General features: G+C 41.7%; 1 protein-coding gene and 1 long non-coding RNA gene across 4 annotated transcripts in view; one reads left to right on the top strand and one right to left on the bottom strand.

Annotated features, from left to right (window-relative positions):
- The window catches only part of SLC43A3 (solute carrier family 43 member 3), a 416,880-nt gene that overhangs the window by 378,383 nt on the left and 18,660 nt on the right, over nucleotides 1–19,837 (top strand). For all 3 annotated transcript variants that reach the window (XM_089687586.1, XM_089687585.1, XM_089687587.1), the window contains exon 11: nucleotides 6,131–6,232. In XM_089687586.1, the coding sequence (XP_089543712.1) occupies nucleotides 6,131–6,232 (102 nt within the window). The remainder of the gene's footprint in view (nucleotides 1–6,130; nucleotides 6,233–19,837) is intronic.
- LOC149454442 (uncharacterized) overlaps nucleotides 1–19,837 on the bottom strand; it is a 249,284-nt gene that overhangs the window by 218,104 nt on the left and 11,343 nt on the right. The window lies entirely within an intron of this gene.

Here is a 19,837-nt window from a genome sequence, read left to right as displayed (position 1 = left end):
TACAGGAGATGGCCAGAGACTGCGGACACAGTACAGGAGATGGCCAGAGACTGCGGACACAGTACAGGAGATGGCCAGAGACTGTGGACACAGTACAGGAGATGGCCAGAGACTGCGGACACAGTACAGGAGATGGCCAGAGACTGCGGACACAGTACAGGAGATGACCAGAGACTGCGGACACAGTACAGGAGATGACCAGAGACTGCGGACACAGTACAGGAGATGACCAGAGACTGCGGACACAGTACAGGAGATGACCAGAGACTGCGGACACAGTACAGTGAATGACCAGAGACTGAGGACATAGTACAGGGAATGACCAGAGACTGTGGACATAGTACAGATGACAAGAGACTGCAGACAGTACAGGGGATGACCAGAGACTGCAGACAGTACAGGGGATCACCAGAGACTGCAGACAGTAAAGGAGATTTCCAGAGACTGCGGACCTTTGGGGAGGGAGGGGGAGCGGGTACCTGAATTTGACAGGTACCCGCTCCCACTTCCGTGGAGTTGTCCTTCCTTCTTCCCACGGCAGCTTCTGTGACAGCCGGGTGCCCACTGCGCATGTGTGAGAAGTGCTGCGCTTTGTGAATGGCCCGCAGCCTTCTGGGACCTGTCATGTGTCCCAAAAGACACCGGACCATTCACAAAGCGCAGCGCTTCTCGCGCATGCGCAGTGGGCACCCAGCTGTCACAGAAGCCGCCGCGGGAAGACTGCAGCGCTGGAGCGAGGAACAGGTAAGGCCCTGCAGGAAAGAAGAGCTGAGCGGCCGGCCCGATATTCTGACATGGTGGCGGCAGAAATACTGGACCGGCCGCTTTACATTTGCTCCATAAGACGCACTGACATTTTCCCCCCTTTTTTGGGGGGAAAAAAGTGCGTCCTATGGAGCGAAAAATACGGTATATATATATATATATATATATATATATATATATATAAGTCACTGTTCGGGTTTTTTTTTTTATTCGGAGAACGAACTCTGAAGAGCGACTAAATATATATATATATATATATATATATATATATATATATACATATATATATATACACACACACATATTGTGGGAACTCGCTTCAAAATGGTAGAGCTTCTTCAAAGCACACAGCAACTCGCTTCTTTTTAAGGGCCTTTTTGCCCAATTTTATTTAAAGGAAAGAGTTCAATAACCAAAATGCTTCCCACGCAGAGGTATCCACCATCACACAAATGTAACAAATGTCAGCCTTCTGGCTCTCTCAGGTATACCACTTTATGTCTGTCTCCTGCAGACTCCTTCCAAAGGGTTGTTTTTTGTACACAGCAAACCTCTAGCACACAGCTAGTCTGGCTTTCACCTCTCCTTGGTGAAGCCCATCTGACTCCATGGCAGAGACCTCCCGTCTGCCGGGGTGGAGCCCTCCTGACTCCTATCTGCCGGGGTGGAGCCTTCCTGACTCCTCTCTGTCGGGGTGGAGCCCAGAATCATGGCCTGGCCTCCAAAAAAAGGCCTGCACACACCTGTGCAATCAGCACGCTGGCTGCTCTCAAAACATGGGCCCAGGACTGGAGATTTCATCCCTCCCAAATCTCTTAGAAATCTCCAGGCTACAGGTCCCAAAACAGGCTTTACAAACCAAAGAGGAAACCAATAAACCCGTTTCCTCTGCATTATGAGAACTGCCTGGAGCCCCTCAACCTGTATGGTTGAGAATCCTGGGTCACCACTGTGATTTCCACCGTGGCAGGATACCGCACTGCCACAATATATATATATATATCAGCATAAATGAGTACACCCTTTTTTGAAAAGTAAGATTTTATGCAATATCTCAATGAACACAAGAAATTTCCAAAATTTTGACAAAACTGAGTTTTATAGAACATTTGTTTAGCTCATTACATGAAAGTAAGTTTAATAATATAACTTAGATTACAAAATCTTCAGTTTTACTCAAATTAGTTGATGCAAAAATGAATACACCCCACAATAAAAACTACTCCATCTAGTACTTTGTGTGACCACCATGATTTGTAAGGACAGCACCAAGTCTTCTAGGCATGGAATGAACAATTTGGTAACATACTACAACATCTTTCTTTTTCCATTCAAGAACGACCTTTCTTAGAGCCTGGATGCTGGACGAAAAGTGATACTCAACTTGTCTCTTCAGAATTGGTGTTCGATTGGGTTCAGATCAGGAGACATACTTGGCCACTGAATTACTTTCACCTTATTCTTCTTCAGAAATGCAATAGTGGCCTTAGATGTATGTTTTGGATCTTTGTCATGTTGGAAAAGTGCACAACGAACAAGGGAGTGGAGTGATGGTAGCATCTTCTTTTTTAATATAGAGCAGTACATCCGTGAATTCATGATACCATCAATGAAATGCAGCTCCCCGACACCAGCAGTACTCACACAGCCCCAAAGAAGGACACTGCCACCACCATGTTGCACTGTAGGCACCATGCATTTTTCTTTGTACTCCTCACCTTTGCGTAAAGTCTTGAATCCATCAGTTCCAAAAACATTTATCTTGGTCTTATCATTCTTTGTGTGTGCAACTTTACAAATCTTCTTTGCAATTAATGGCCAGCATTTGTGGGAGTATTTTGTAGTATAGTGTCCCATAGAAAATGTTGATTCTGAAAGGAAAGTAAAGGCTTTCTGAAAATCTATTGGGGTTGTACTTATTTATGCTGAGCACTGTATATGTGTGTGTATATATGTGTGTGGGTATGTATATATATATATACAGTGCTCAGCATTAATGAGTACAGATTTGTCAGAAAACCTTTACTTTCCTTTCAGAATCAACATTTTCTATGAGACAATGTAATACAAAATACTCTCACAAATGCAGGCCGTTGATTGCAAACAAAATTTGTTAATTTGCACACACGAAAAAGTATTTTTCCTAACAAATTCATTCAAGACCATGTTGCAAAAATTAAATTACATCAAAGTCTATTAAAGTCTTAGGAGCAAAGCTAAATTTAGAGCAAAAATCCTAATTAACAAGAATTCAACTACAGGTGAGCCTAATTATTCATTAAACAGGTGTCCAGTAGATAGTTGATTATAAAAGGGTGTTACTTAACAAAGAAAACCCCTTCCCAAATCATGCTGTGAGCAATGGCACCACATGCCACATGGCCTGAGAAAGAAAATAATTTCTTTACACAAGAAAGGTGAAGGCTACAAGGAGATCAGCAAAGCTTTACTTATCAGTCAGAATACTGTAGCAAAAGTGATACAAACATTTAACAAAGATGGAACTGAAACTATCTCACAAACTGTCTCACAGACTGTCCACAGAAATTAACACCTCGACAAGAGCGTCTTCTGATGAGAAGGGTTGAAGAAAATTACCATGCAAGTTCACTGCAGTTAGCTAAAGAAGTAGAAAGCCAAATAAAAATGCATAGTGCCTATAGTGAAGCATGGTGGAGGTAGTGTCCTTCTGTTGGGCTGCATGAGTGCTGCTAGTGTCGGGGAGCTGCATTTCATTGATGGTATGATGAATTCACAGATGTACTGCTCTACTTTGAAAGAGAAGATGCTACCATCACTCTGTGCCCTTGGTCGTCGTGCACCTTTCCAACATGACAATGATCCAAAACACACATCTAAGGCCACGGTTGCATTTCTGAAGAACAGGGTGGAAGTGATTTAGTGACCAAGTATGTCTCCTGATCTGAGCCCAATTGAACACCTATCACTCTCCATCCAGTGTCCAGGCTCTAAAAGAGGTCTTTCTTGAAGAATGGAAAAAAGATAAATATTGCAATATGTCACCAACTTGTTCATTCCATGCCTAGAAGTCCTTACAAATCATGGAGGTCATACAAAAAACTAGCTGTAGTAGTTTTTGTTGTGGAATGTATTCATTTTTGCATCAATTAATTTGAGTAAAACTGAAGATTTTGTAATCAAAGTTCCATTATTAACCTTACTTTCATGTAATGAGATACACAAATGTTCTATAAAACTCAATTTTGTGTTTTGGAATTTTGGAAATTGTTCTTGTGTTTGAGATATTAAAACCTTACTTTTCAAAGGAGGTGTACTCATTTATGGTGAGCACTGTGTGTGTGTGTGTATATGTATATATATATATATATATTTAAAACTGGTTTAGAGGCACCCATGGGTCTTGCAGAGGAGGAAGATCAAAAACAGCTTTTTTTAGACGTTTTTGTTGATGTTTGATGAAACTCAGTCCATATCTCTCAAGACTGAGCTTCATCAAAATGTTGACAATAAAAACACTGCTGTTCTTGATCTACCTCCTCTGCAAGACCCGAGAATGCCTCTAAACAAGTTTTGGATTTATATGGATTTCTTTGTGGAGGAGCACCTGGGCATTTTTATCTATACACACACACTTTATGTTTGAAGGTAGAATAACCTTGCACCTTTAGAAACACTTTAACTACCTCTCATACAGTTTGGGTTGGGGCATTTTAGGGTGGGTGCAGAAATTTTAGGATTGCTTTCTTAATGAGAAAGCAAAAGAAAAAATAATTTCCTAACCTTCATGAGGGCAGGAATGGCTGAATCTTAAAGGTGTTTCCTTCAGGACCAAGGTTTCAACAGCCATGCCTATGATGCCAGTGATTGTGAAGCAGGATGCAACACTGGCCCTTGGCGCAGGAGGTCCAAATGATCTAGAAGGGCCTACACAGAGTTTGTCAGAAGCTTAAGTATGACTGAGTACCATATCCTTCTGGGTTAAATCACTGTGATGAGGATCACTGGAATGCCCTCCTCCCCAATCTTGCACAGTAGGCAAGGGAAAATCTTGAGGGGCATAGATCAGGTTGATCTGAGGCCATCATCAGAGCATCCACTGTGAAGGCTTGAGGGTAACAAACCTGTCCAGTTTGTTGTTAAATCAGGACAACAGGAGATCCACATTTGGTATTCCCCACCTGTGGCAAAGGGTTTAAAAACATCTAGATGTCTAGCCCATTCCACCTGATGCAGATGTTGACAGTGTATAGGGATATAAGTGATCCTTACTATATCCTACATCATCTTAATATTTATTAATGAAATAACAGTAAATAAAAGTGTTCAAATAAGTTTATATATCTTAGAATAAGGTCCATGACATTAGAAATGGCTATTATTATTATTAGATATATATAGGAATATATATAATATATAAAGAATTCAGTTGTTTTTGTGTTTTTAGCTACTTTTGAGTAGAAGTGTATTGGTATACTTACATTGATACTGATAAAATGTTGCAAACTGGACTATACTAAACTATACATCATAAGTGTTGTAAGCTGATAAGCATTGAAGGGTTTAGCATTTGCTAAAGAAACCCTATAAAAATGAGAACTGTAATCCATGTAACCAGAGCATCTGATGGGCATGGCATGGGTGCTCTCATATAGCTGTATTCTCACTAATAAATATATGATTTGGAGCTCTTGTTTGCAAGGTTGTTTATTTCAGGTTTAAAGTCATGAAATTCCCTAAACAACAGATTGGAATTTGTGCCTACCAGTTTTTAACACCTGGGATGTGGACAAGGCTGGAACATAAAGTTCTGCCTAAAAGAGCATCTGCTCCCTTAGAGTGGCACAACGTCTGGTGCCTTCTTGATGGATGTAGACCATGGCCTTGGAATTGTCCAAAGTGCTCGAGTGCATTTGATCAGCACTGGAGCACCTTTAAAATTATTATTATTATTATTTTTATTTTTGTTATTACAAACAAGAGCACCTTTAAAATTAAAGAGTACGGAGCACTTTGCTGACACAGGGACACTTTAATATGGACTATATATCTAATATGAATTTTGAATGTTCTGATATGATGCTATCTATATTTTTTATTAATAGTGGTTATTCGATACAGTGTTCATTTTGTATTAATCATATGCACTTAGTAGAATATTTTTTTTCATTAGGAATATTAAGTTGTAAAAATTTCTGCTTAAAAGGAAACAGTGCACTTTTTGTATTTAGAGTATCCTGTTTTCATTGTTTCTTTTTGTTGCACCTAGTAATATTGATGAACAGCATTACAAGTTTGTTAGATCTCATGGCTACCTAGTGGACAAGAACTGTTTAGCTCTTCTTTATTGTGTCAACTACTTTATAGTCTTCACTTTTCTTTACAGTTAGTAAATACACAAATGTATTTGCTGTGTCTCAGTGCTGTGGCATTTTGTGTGCTCCTTGGAATGGGCTCATCATGGACAGACATAAAAGGAAAAACAAAGGTAATAATGAGATAAAGTGCTAGAGTAATTTCCACAGACACTAAAGGGCATATGTTTATAACAATGAATGTTACATTCACCATGAATCTTCCTGGTGCATTTGTTTTAAATTGCAGTGATTTATTCACCTACAGTGAATTGTTGATGTCACATTTACTGCTTTATAAATATGCTTCTAGGCCGTACATATCAAAGTGCCTGAGAAAAAACAATTGTAGAGAAAATGTATTGCCCAAACAACCAGCTGTGTTCCTGTCATTCTCTAGCTGTTATTTTTCAGTGCAGATTTGCATCTAATCAGAAGCAATATAAGCTCTCTATGGAAGTTGTTTCCTTTAGACATTGATAAATTAACCCAACTATGCTGTAGGTCAATTTATTTAAGAAAGAACTAAAGTATATGTATATTGTTTTTTTTTTGTTTTTTTTTATTATATTTTTATTAGTTAAGTCTTACAACAAAAAAAGCCCACATTTATAGTACATAATCATCTACAGTTTTACAAATTTTCCAGACCCATATCCAAATCCCCCCCCCATGGCCTGCCTTTTCCCAGTTCTTATTACTCCTCTTTGTGTTCCATCTTCATGTCTTCATTTCTCCTCTAACCTCCTATCTCTATCTCTCTCCTGCCACTCATTCCAATTTTCTCTTCATTCTTTCTACACCATCAACTCCGCAAACCTATGTGTAGATTTAAATTCACTCCATCTTTCACAGATTTTTATGAATTTTCCTATTTTATCCTCTCCACTATGATACAATTCTTACTTTCTATATATAAATTCTACTCTTTTTATCCAGTCTTTTAACTTAGGGGTCTCCTGAACCTTCCAAAACTTAGGAATCAATCCTTTTGCTGCATTGATCAAGTGAAGTGTCATTGTATTCTTATACTGTTTAACTGTTAAGTCAGTACTATGGAATAAGCACACCCATGGACCTTTGGATGCGCTCTCTCTTATAATTTCTCCTATTTGTTGGACTACTTTCTGCCAAAATTCCTGAATTTTAGGGCAATCCCACCATATCATTGTGCCCTCCTTCTCACATCCCCTCCAGCAAAAAGGTGAATTCTCTGGATGTAACTTATGAGCTCTGCTGGGTGTGACATACCATCTTGCTATAAATGTATAATTCATTTCTACTGTGTTCATATCTACCACCCCATGTGCAATCCTACAAATTTTGTTTCTCTGCTGCTCACTCAAATTTGTTTTAAGCTCTTTTACTTATTTACCCATATACATTGAAACAACCAGTTCAGCAATTGTAGAAAGTGTTCTATAAATACGCAAAGTGCAATGCTTTTGTGTTCCCTTTAAGTTCAGTAATTGCTCTAATGGATACAAATTTTCAACCTTTCACAGTGGATGTGGGAGTGATCCAACAAAATGTCTCAGTTGAGGGTACCACCATTCATCCATAATCTGAAACATTTCCCTTTTCTGTTTCAGCTCCTGCAAAGTTTTTATCTCTCCTTCTTTCAAAATATTTTTTAATCTTGCATTCCCATCTGAAATCCATGTTCCTCATCCCTGGTGAGAAATACTTTGTTCCCACCATTGGCATTAATGGTGAATTATACTCCCATCCATTTTGTTTGTGAATTAAATCCCAAATCCTAAATACATTCTTAGTTAAAGTGCTAGTGTTTACGGAAAACATACGGTACTGTTGTGGAACCCAAATACTTTTATCTAATTGTGCTTCACTTAGTGTTAGTTCTATCCCCACCCAGCTTTTCTCTTGTGAATTATACACCCTTTCCATTATTCGTGATATAATTACTGCACAGTGATATATTTTGATCTCAGGCCTATTTAGTCCCCCATCTATTTTATCCTTACATAGGACCTCATATTTCACCCTTGTTTTTTATTTGCCCATATATATCTCATTATCATACCTTTTAATACCCTGAAGTACCCTTGTGGCAAAAAAATTGCAAGCATTTGGAGTTTATACAAGATTTTAGGGAGTATCACCATCTTGACCATGTTAATTCATCCTATCCAGGAGAGTGATCCTTTCAAGATGTTCCTCAACTCCTCTTTTATTTCATTCAATAGTGGTATGTAGTTTGCTTGATACATACTTTTGAGTGACGGGGTTAAATTTTTTCCTAAATATTTTAATTCTTTATCTTGACATTTAAAAAGAAATTTATCTTGTAATACTCGTCTTTCTACTTTTGATATATTAATATATAAAATCTTAGATGTTACAAGGTTAATTTTAAAGTTTGATAATTCACTGTAATATTTTAAGGTTCATATTAGGTTTGGCAAAGTTACCCTTGGGTTTACTACATGAAATAGCATATCATCTGCATATGCCAACACTTTATGCTCTACTTCTGCTATCTGAATCCCTTTTATGTCTCCACTTTTCCATACAGTTGTAGAAGGGCTTCCAAAGATAATACAAAGAAAAGTGGTGAAAGTGGGCATCCCTGCCTAGTTCCATTATACATTTCAAAAGGTTCTGACAATGTCCCATAGATCTTTACCGTCGCAGATGGGCGACAATATAAAGATTTTATCCACTGAAGCACGTTTGGTCCTAATCCTATCTTCTCTAAAGTGCTCATCATAAATCCCCAATCTACCCTGTCAAATGCTTTTTCAGCATCCATTGACAGGAATAAAAAGACTTCCTTTCTTACTCTTTTGTAGGGGGGGTAATGATCTCAAACCATTGTCTCTACCTTCTCTTCCTGGTATAAACCCAACCTGATCTACAGTAAATGTATCAGCTCCGACATTAGATCCTTCATTCTACTAGCAATAATTTTTGCGTATAGTTTCGTATCTACATTTAATAGTTAAATTGGTTTGTAACTGGCACATTGAGACAAATAATTGCCTTCTTTAGGCAAAAATGTAATATGTGCCAGTAATAACTCCTTCCTTATTTGCACTCCTTCTCCCAATACATTCATATAGATACCCATTTTTTGGCACTAATTGTTCTTTACATTTCCTATTGTATGTCACTGTAAATCCGTCTGGCCCCGAACTCTTTCCTGCTGCTGTACTCTTTAATGCTTCCTGTATTTCTTCCTGCGATATTGGTCTTTCCAATGCCAATCTGCCTTCCTCTAATCTAAGTAGTCCAGCCGCTTTGACATATGTCTGGATTTTTCGATTTCTCTCTCCCTCTGATTCATTATTTTTAGGTTTCACTGCATATAAGAAACTATAATACTTTTGGAATATTTTGACAATTATTTTAGTTGGGTAGACAAATTCTCCTGATTTATTTCGAATTTTCTCTATAAAATGTATTGAATTTTTTTTTCCTAACCATCCTTGCCAGCAATTTTCCTGGTCTATTTCTGCATTAATATCTCTTATTATTAAAGACCGTATTTGTTTCTTGTTCCAGTAAATCACTTCTCTCTTTATAATAATTTTATGTTGTGTTCCAGTTTCTGTTCTCTTTTTATATAATTGCTTCAATGCATGTAGTTCCTCTATCAATAATTGTATCTATTCTGACATCTTTTTCTTTTTTTTTCGTCCCTATGGCAATTAGGATGCCCCTTATATATGCATTATGTGCTTCCCATACTATGGCTACTGTGATTCCCTCTGTTTGCAAAAAAATATTGCTCTATTTCTTTCTTTACTCCCATTTCTGTCTCCTGATCCTGTATAAGTGTCATTTAATTTCCAAGCGTATGTTTTATTCTGCACCCCACTCACTTTCAACCTCATCATGATGAGTGCATGATCTGATAGTGATGTAACGTCATCATTGGATTTGATCAGTGACTCCAACAGTCTATGTTCTATCATTATATAGTCCAGTCTAGCATATGTCCCGTGTACAGGGGAATAAAATGTATAGTCTCTTACTCCTGCGTGTTTAATCCTCCACGCATCCACTAGTTGGCATTGATACAATTTATTTTAATAGATCTTTTAGATCATTTACCTCTATTTCTCTGTACACGCGATGATGAATCGAGCTGGGGGGTCCATACAACAATTAAAATCCCCTGCTACAATCAGTTTCCCTTTCTTAAAATCCATCAACTCCTTTAAGGTATTTTCTAAGTAAGCCATTGGGTTCTTATTTGGGCCATATATATTTGCAAGTGTACATTCCATTCCATACAGTTTTCCCCTTAAGAACAAAAACCAACCTTCTGGGTCCTCCAACTTGTTTTCTATTATTATTATTATACAGGATTTATATAGCGCCAACAGTTTGCTCAGCGCTTTACAATATAACAGGAGACAATACAGCAACAATACAGTTCAATACAAGAGGGAAAGGAGGGCCCTGCTCCTTGGAGCTTACAATCTAGAAGGCAGGAGCTAGTGGTATAAAAGGTTGTAACTGTGGGGGACTGACTGGTTAGAAGAGTAGAAGATTCCATTATTAGCTGAGGGCAGGATAGGCTTCCCTGAAGAGATAGGTTTTTAGAGATCACCTAAAAGTGAGCAGAGTAGGCGATAGTCTGATAAATTGGGGTAGAGAGTTCCAGAGGATGGGGGAAGCTCTAGAAAAGTCCTGGAGATGAGCATGGGAGGAGTAGACAAGGGAGCTAGAGAGCAGGAGGCCTTGCGAGGAGCGGAGAGTATGGTTTGGGTGATATTTAGAGAGAAGCTCATTGATGTAATTTGGGGCAGAGTTATAAATGGCTTTATACGTTATTGTTAATGTTTTGAATTTTATCCGTGGCAGTGGGAAGCCAGTGGAGGGATTGGCAGATACAGAACGGTTAGTAAGGTGGATAAGTCTGGCAGCAGCATTCATGATAGACTGAAGAGGGGATAGCCTGCGATTAGGTAGGCCAATGAGGAGGGAGTTACAATAGTCAAGGCGAGATATAACAAGGGAGTGAATAAGTTGCTTAGTGGTTTCCGAGGTTAGAAACGGGCGTATCTTGGAGTTGTTGCGGAGGTGAAGTCTACAAGATTTGGACAGTGATTGGATTTGGGGGTGAAAGGACAGATGGGAGTCTTGGATTACACCTAGTACCCTGGCATGAGGAAAGGGAATGATGATTGTGTTATTGATCTTGATGGAGAAGTCAGGGAAGGGGGCACGGGCTGGGGGGAATACTAAGAGCTCAGTTTTGGAAAGATTGAATTTGAGGAAGTGGAGTGACATCCATGCCGATATGTCGCTTAGTAGGTTAGTAATGCGAGAGGAGACTGAAGGGGTGAGGGGTAGAAAGATAGATTTGTGTGTCCTCAGCATTGAGATGGTGCTTAAAGCCATGGGAGTTTATCAAGTGACCAAGGGAGGAGGTGTAGATGGAGAAGAGAAGGGGTCCAGGGACAGAACCTTGAGGGACCCATACAGAAAGAGGTTGTGAAGAGGAGGAGGCAGCGTTATAGGTAACGCTGAAAGAGTGCTGCGATAGGTAGGGGGAGAACCAGGAGAGAGCAGAGTCTCTGAGACCAAGAGAGTGGAGTTTTTTGAGGAGGAGGGGATGGTCAACCGTCTCAAAAGCAGCAGAGAGGTCAAGTAGTAAGAGTACGGAGTACTGGCCATTGGTTTTAGCTGTTAGTAGACCATTAGTGAGTTTTAGTAGGGCAGTTTCAGTGGAGTGTAGTGAGCAAACGCCAGACTGTAAAGGGTCAAGAAGGTTGTTGTCGGTAGAGGTAAATGGCAGCAGGGAAATGGGTCTTAAGATGTTCAGGTTGGTGGGGTCCAGAGAGGGCTTTTTAAGTATGTGAGTGATGTATGCATGCTTTAGAGGGGAGGGGAAGGCACCAGTAGAGAGGGAAAGATTGGAGATGTGAGTGAGGGAGCATAGGATGGAAGAAGAGGGTGACTGTAGTAGTTGTGAGGGGACAGGATCCAGGGGGCAGGTAGTGAGAAGGGCTTCTGAGAAAACCTTAGTGACCTCTTCTGTAGTAGCAAGGTCAAAAGAGGAAAGTGTTGAGGGAGGTTTAGTATAGGGTATGGTAAGTGGAATGGGTGTCTGTGCAGTGGCGATGCCCCTACGAATTGCGTCAATCTTGTTTTTGAAATGATTTGCAATCTCGTGAGCAGTGAGTGAGGTACTGGGTGGAGGTGGAGGTGGAGAAAGTAGAGAGTTAAAAGTAGAGAAGAGAAGATGAGGACTGGATGAGAAGGTATTAATAAGAGTGACAAAGTAGGCTTGTTTGGCAGCATGAAGGGAGGAATTGTATGTTGAGAAAGCAGATTTATATCGGGTGAAGGCTTGCTGGGATTTGGTTTTACGCCACAATCGCTCCAGCGCATGACTATGTTGTTTAAGATTTCTGGTGTCGTCTGTCTGCCAAGGTTGTAACAGTCGGGGCCTGATGCTTCGTGTTGTTAGAGGAGCAAGTGTGTCTAATGTGGATGAAAGCAAACTGTTGTAGACAGCAGTGGCCAGGTCGGGAAAGGACAGGGGAGAGATTCTGTCATAGAGTTGGTCAGTTGCAGAGTGGAAAGGAGCAGGGTTCAAGTTGTGAAGGTTTCTGCGGGTAATTGTTTGCTGCTTGGAGGGATAGGTGTTTGAAGATGAGAACACTGTGAAGGTGATAAGATTGTGATCAGAGAGAGGAAAGAGGGTGTTTGTGAGGTTGTAGGGAGTGCAAAGATGGAAGAAAACAAGGTCTAATGTGAGTGAGTGGAGGACTGTATACATTGTGCTAATGCAAAAAAAGAGGTTAAGTTGAAGAGTTGGGATGTAGCAGGGTTGTTGACATTAATAGGGATGTTTAAATCTCAGAGAATGATAGTGGGTAGTTCAGAGAGTTTTCTATAGTAAATCTTTCATTTTTTTGCCATTCCCATAGCTATTCCTTTAGCTCGTTTTATTGGGGAATCAGCATAATACCAAACCAGACAGTTCCTTGATTGTAAGGTAATTCTTGAATCTTGAGGTAGATGTGTCTCTTGTAAAAATACACAATTGAGTGTTGATAAATTTCCCTTAAGATCTTATGTCTTTTTACAGAAGTATTTAACCCTTTTACATTGTATGTCATAAAGTTAACTACATTCCTATCTGCCATCCCATAGTTTTTCCTCCTTTCTTACATCATATAAGGAGAACTTAATATAATAGGATTGTGTGATGGAGGGTAGGCAGGACAGAACACACAAGGCAGATAGCAAACAAACAAAGCTTTATTGAGGCAAAATGACAGTCCCTCAATAGGGGGGAATTGCAAAGGGGGGTGACCTCGCCACTAGGGGAATAGTAAGGAGAGGGCAAAAAGCACTGGTAGTCCAGCCCCAAGGGCAAAGTTAAAGTCTCTGCAGCAGTTATATTCCCACAGTGAGGTAGAGGAGCAGTTCAAGAACAGTTCAGACAAAACAGGGGGAGGAGTTACTCACGGATCCAACAAGGTGCCCCGTCTCCCAGGGATCAAGATAGTGTGACACAGGTACCTGCTGGAATCCGGAGTCTGCATGTGGTCTCTCCCTCGGCTGTTCCTCAGGCAGCGTGGGTGTGTGGTCTCCCCCCTTGGCTGGGGTCTCAGGCAGAGCTAGCGTGTGGTCTCCCCCCCTTGGCTGGGACTCAGGCAGGGCTGGCGTGTGGTCTCCCCCTTGCTGGGGTCTCAGGCAGGCTGGCATGTGCGGTCTCCCCCCTTTGGCTGGGGGTCTCAGGCAGGCTGGCATGTACAATCTCTCCCCTTTGGCTGGGGGTCTCAGGCAGGCTAGCGTGTGTGATCTCTCCCCTTTAGCTAGAGGTCTTAGACAGGCTGGTATGTGCGACCTCCCCCCTTTGGCTTGGTTGGGGGTCTCAGGCAGAGTTCGCCAAGAGGGTCCTGCCGCAGCTGGGCTCCCTCAGTGGCTGCGCAGCGGAGAAGATGCCCGGGGAGAGCCCAACAGCGGCTTCTTTAGCCGATGCGGGACTCTTCCCAGTCGTCCTGGTAACCAGGGGCGGGTCATGGGCAGCATGCCTCATTGCTCGGCAAGGAGGCACGCCCCCCTGGACACGGCTCACAAGAGTGCGACCTTTGTCTAGCGGCATCCGCAAGCTGGGAAACTCGTCCTGCCCACACTGCAGATGTCAGGACCAGGTGGCGTCAGTCTGATGCAAGGGTCTAGAGCATCCCCGCAGGAGGCTCGCACCTCTCTGCGGAGAGGTGTGAACCTTGCTATTTTTTCCTATCCGGCCTCGCCGGAGGAGGAGAAGATAGTAGCGGGGGGTGACAGAAGCTGCACCTCTTGTCCTGCGTGGCAGGACAAGAGGTGGAGGGGGGCCACTTAGCAGGGTGACAGGGAGGAAAGGCATTATTTGGATTTTGGGAACATGAAACAGGATGACAGTGGAGGAAAGGCATTAATTGGATTTTGGGAACATAAAACAGGATGACAGTGGAGGAAGTACATTAATTGAATTTGGGAACATTTGGCAAGATGACAGGGGAGGAGGAAATGCATTGATTGAGGTTGGGAACATTTGGTGCAAGAACGTAAGGGATTAATCAAGGATGTACTTCCTCTGGGCACACGGGATTGAGTATGGGATTAAGGGAGAAATTAATAATTGGGTCCTGACAGAGCATCTATATTGTGACACTCCTCCCCCCTCCATTTCACATTGTAACACCAGAAGACTCCAAAGTAGACCATTCTTCTCTACCCCCCTCCTCCCCCCCCTAAAATCCCATGGACATTCCTAGCCCTTGGATCTGCTGTGGTACACCTCCCACCATTGATCCCTTAATTTGGGATGAGACTCTGTCTATACAAGCCTCCCCCAACCCTCCCACTCTTAGAAGGGTGTAGGTTCAGTGACATGTTGCCTTCTTTTTCCACCTTCATTATACCTTTTGTTCCAATTCTTCCATCTAATCTCCCCCCCAGCCACCAACACCCCACGTATCACTCGCCTGGGGAGGGCATGGGGAGGACAGGAGAGGGGAGAGAGAGGTGAAAGAGAGGAAGAGAAAAACAAAAGGAAAAAAAAGTGGGGGAACACCCTAAAGCTGACCATACAATAGTAGAATTTCATTCAACATTTTTTGTTTAAAGAATCTTCATTCAATTTAGGGTCAAATCAATGTTAGTTTTCAACCACAGTGCTGAAAACATTTTGAAAGACCAAGTTGGAAAGCAAGCAAATTTCTAACAGTGTATGTTGCTTTTGTCCAGGAAAGTCCATCCAAAATCAAATATTAAAAGCAAACAAACTTTTAAAGACATTTCGAATGACATTCATCAAGTCATTGGCTGTACTGAGAATTTTCGTATGAACATTTATTAAAAAAACAATTAGTGTATGATCAGCTTAACTTTCTCATTCTCCTACTCTTATCAGCCAATTGTTATTTGATTTACTAAATACAGATGTTTATCAAATTAAAAGGCAGAAGACAGGACAGCACTAATGCCCGACATAGACAGTTCGAATCTCGGACGGATCCTGCTGAACCGTGTGTGCTGAATGTACCAAGTTGATTGATCAACTTGCGTAAAACCAGCCTGCTGGATTCTTTTGCGCTGCCCCTTCCCTGCCAGGAGAAGACAATTGCTCAACAGGAGGGATTCTCCTGTCAGCACTGTCTGTATTGATGGGGGAATCATGCATATATCTTTGCAGGAAAGAAATTTACAATGTCTATGGTCTGCCTAAGAGGGACCACATTGTTGTGTGCAGTAATGGTCTCTGCTATTATGCAAATGTTCGAGCATAGTGACATACTAAGAACAATGTTTGGATATCCTATGACCTTTGGGCTGTGCCAGAAAATCTGATGGCAAGAGGTCATAGAGAATGCCTCACTGAACTGTGCCTGAACATCAGCTTTAAGACCTGCTAAAAGCCACAAAACAATAGTGGTAATTTGCATAGCGTGTCATGGATACTTTTCAGAATTCCCCCACACCTCTGCAAGGAACATATTGATGAATCCTTCTTAGTAGGTGGTGGCACTGAGGACAGAGTGTGCATACTGGACACTACCGTTCTCAGTTCAGCTCAACATTACTGAGCTCTGGTAACAGACATCACACAAACAGGCACACGGCAGAGTATCCCGTACCTGGTGATGGAGGCCAGTGGTGAAAGGGCTTCCCTTGTGGCTACGTTCTGGACTCCGCTGAGAGTGGGACAGCGGGAGTCAGGCCTAAAGTTGCACAGGTCACCTGTAGCAGTGCTGGTTGGTGGTCCACTCAGAAGCACAGCTGGTGCATGGAGATAGGTCTGCAGACAGGAGGCGCCTGTGCGTGGAATGCAAGCCCTTCCGGGATTTGGATGTTTACTGGGTAGTCGGTTCAAGCCAAGGTCAGGTACCAGGTGGGAATCAGAGCAGACGTAGTCAGATTGGAAAGCTGAGGTCATTCACAGAGGAGCGAGAGAGAGAGAGAGAGAGAGAGTATCTGTAAGCCAAGCCGAGGTCAGATCAGGGGTAAATCAGAATAGACAGGTCCAGGAGCAAGCCAAGTCGGTAACAGGAAATCACAAGTCAGAAACACAGGAAAAAGGAACCAAGAACAGGGCACGGGGAGCTAGAGATCATCCAGCAACCAGAGGAAGTGATGAGCCTCCTTATAAAGGCCGTCTGGCAACAGACTGAGGCTGATGTGTACTTCTGCTGCCATGTAGAGTATTGGCAGAAATGCCAGATCTTCCAGAACTCCTGCCATGGAGAGGACCCTGACACAGAGGAGATTTGTGGTGCAAAGTGCAGAGGCTGTATCACACACCTGGTGGAGACTGAGTAGCTGAGGGGACTTCTATTACACCTTCTGCCCAGCACTCCTAAATGTTGTGATAGAGTTTGAGAGCACAGAGTGGCATGAGTGTCAGAGGTTACAAACTGTTCCAGATCAGTATTGCAGACAGATGAGTCGAACTGGGGGATGAAAATCACCATACAGGAGAAGAATAGTACTGGATCAGGTGGCCAAGACAGAGTCCAGGAAATATGCCAGGGTCAGTAACAGCCAGCAAGATATCAGATCAAGAGGCAAAGACAGAGTCGAGGAAACAAGCAGAGGTCAGTAACAGCCAGGCAGCATGATATCAATTCAGGAGGCAAAGACAGGGTCCAGGAAACAAGCCGAGATCAGTAGCAGCAAGGCAGACAGACTACAAGTAAAGTCCAACACATAAACAGTGCGCTGTTCACTTAAAAACAAAACAAATGAGAAAATATGTGCAAACTAGAATTCATATGTTATCAAATAATGTGTATATAATACAAAAACCTACAATATATATACCATCAATTAATAAATGATATGCAGTGCAAAAATGAACACATGTATATATAAAGTCCCTAATCCAATGTGAAGAAAAAGTGCTGCATGCTTAATTAATCTTCCAAAAAGGTTCAGCCACGGTCCCCTGGGTGGAGTCTTTCTGTGAAGTCACATTGGGGGGCTGATTTGCCTTTTCCGCTGCTCTCTATGTATTCAACCTAATGTAAGTGCAATATTTTAGCCATAATAAACTTTTTTTTCTTGTCTAAACCCTTCCATATATTACTGCAGAGAGCGGTTTGAAGTGGTTAAGCCAGATCAATTTTTTTTAATGTCAAAGCTTAATTGAACAAGACTTATTTTCTCAGATATCACTAGTTTGTATATTTTACTACATCACCTGGAGTGGGTTTCAGTTTGTTGTTCTGGGGGGGGGGGGTGCCATTTCATTTATATATATTTTTTTATCATTTGGAATTGTATGCTATTTTTAGCACCTGCCCTGTTAAGTGTTTGGGTGCATATTTTAGTTTACAACATATTCAATACACAGAACTTGTTGAAAAAAAAAAACAAACTTAATTGAACAAGCTGAAGTTATTATTATACAGGATTTATATAGCGCCAAAAGTTTGCACAGCACTTTACAAAATGAGGGCAGATAGTACAGTTAGAATACAATTAAACACTGGAGGAATCTGCTAAATACCTAAATTGTCTCAATATTCTGTTAACTTATATTGGTGAAAAAAGTCCAAAATAAAAAGTCCCTCCAGCTCTTGTGCAATAACTCAAAAATGGATTTAATTATAAGATTGCATAAAATTACAAGTAAAATATAGGAAAACAGAATTTTATATACTGTTCAAAAAATATAGTTATGTTCTTGAGATAAATATTGTGTGTATAACTGTGTGTGTGGTGTGTGTCTATGGACTCATTAGCCCAGCTAGTATTCTTCACCAAGTCTCATGAAGAAGTCCACCTAAAAGGTCTTTGTTCTGCTCCATAAGGAGCAATTGAGCCCCAACGTCTCCTAAAAGTGGGCTGCTTTTCCTTTCTGTTTCCTATAGTCCCACAATAATATCTAGTGACAGGTGTATTGAACAAACCTTCAGTCTTGCTTCCCCACCTCTAGACCAGAGTCTGAAATTCAATACATAGGGCCCCTTAGTCAGGCATTCCATAGGCTCAGGGGGAATGGGATATGTTACAAATTTTATATATATATATATATATATATATATATATATATATATATATTGTGACAGTAGGCAGGTGAAATCACCTGGTTGCGTCCTGGATGGACGATATATTTGTCCAAGGTTCAGGCTTTATGGGGATTTGTACCACTAGAGGGAAGTGCTGAGTCCTTCAGCACTGAGGTAATGAGCCCAGCTGAAGGTAGTGGGCTCATTAAACACCTCTATAAAACCTCCCAGAGTGCTTAGGGAGTTGCTCCACCCTGGAACCAGATCTGTGCCTGAACTGTCTGGGGAGCTGACCTGTTACCTGTGTGCAGAGAGACCAAAGCCTGTGTGGCTAGCCTCCAAGTACTAGCAACTAGGTATAGCAGCAGGCTGTACCTAGTGGGTAGCTAGGGAGAAGCTGTTGTTGCAGTAAGTAGCCAAGTTGGCCAGGATTTATTTTGATGTTTCTTTTTGTTTATAATTTTTTTCTGTAAATATTGTAAATAAATTGCACCTGTTTGTTTTCACCTCCACTATTGTTGTGCTGTGCCTATTTTGTTTTGTGTTGTGCACCCATCCAGGGGGTCACACACACCCGCTGCCGAGCTAACCCTGTTACATATGGTGGAGGACGGCGGGCAGTTGTGGTAACTAAAGGCCAGCATGGAGGAGATAATCAGACAGTTGGCTCTGGCAAATGCCAATCAACAACAGGCAAATGCAAGTTTCCAGCAGAGCATTGCAGCCCAGCAGAGGGCCTTGGAACAAGCAGAGGTCCGCCATAGGGAATTGCTGGTGCAACAGGACCAGAAACACCAGCAACAAATGGAGGCTGTTTTGAAGCAGCTCCAGCAGAGGCAGCAGACTGAGGCTGATTCTGGTAAAACACCATCATTTTCTGTGGGCCGTTTATTGCCAAAAATGACGGGAGAGGATGATCCGGAGGTGTTTCTAACCACCTTTGAAAGGACTGCTGAAAGGGAAAAGTGGCCTAAAGAACAGTGGGCTGGATTGATGGCCCCATTATTAACTGGAGAGTCGCAAAAAGCTTACTATGACCTAGAGCCGGACCAAGCCAAAAACTATGATGTGCTAAAAGTGGAAATTTTGGCCCGGTTGGGTGTTACCCTCGCTGTCCGTGCTCAGCGGGTACATAATTGGACTTTTCGGCTTGGGAAACCTCCCAGGTCACAGATGTATGATCTCATTCACCTGAGCAGGAAGTGGCTGCAGCCAGAGACTTTGACCGCCCCAAAAATTGTGGAACGTGTCGTCATG

This window comes from Staurois parvus, unplaced genomic scaffold (assembly GCF_062004578.1).
Source record: "Staurois parvus isolate SC_StPar_1 unplaced genomic scaffold, SC_StPar_1.0 ptg000430l, whole genome shotgun sequence".
NCBI lineage: Eukaryota > Metazoa > Chordata > Amphibia > Anura > Ranidae > Staurois > Staurois parvus.
Note: the sequence above shows the minus strand (reverse complement) of the source record. Positions and strands in the feature narration are given on the sequence as shown.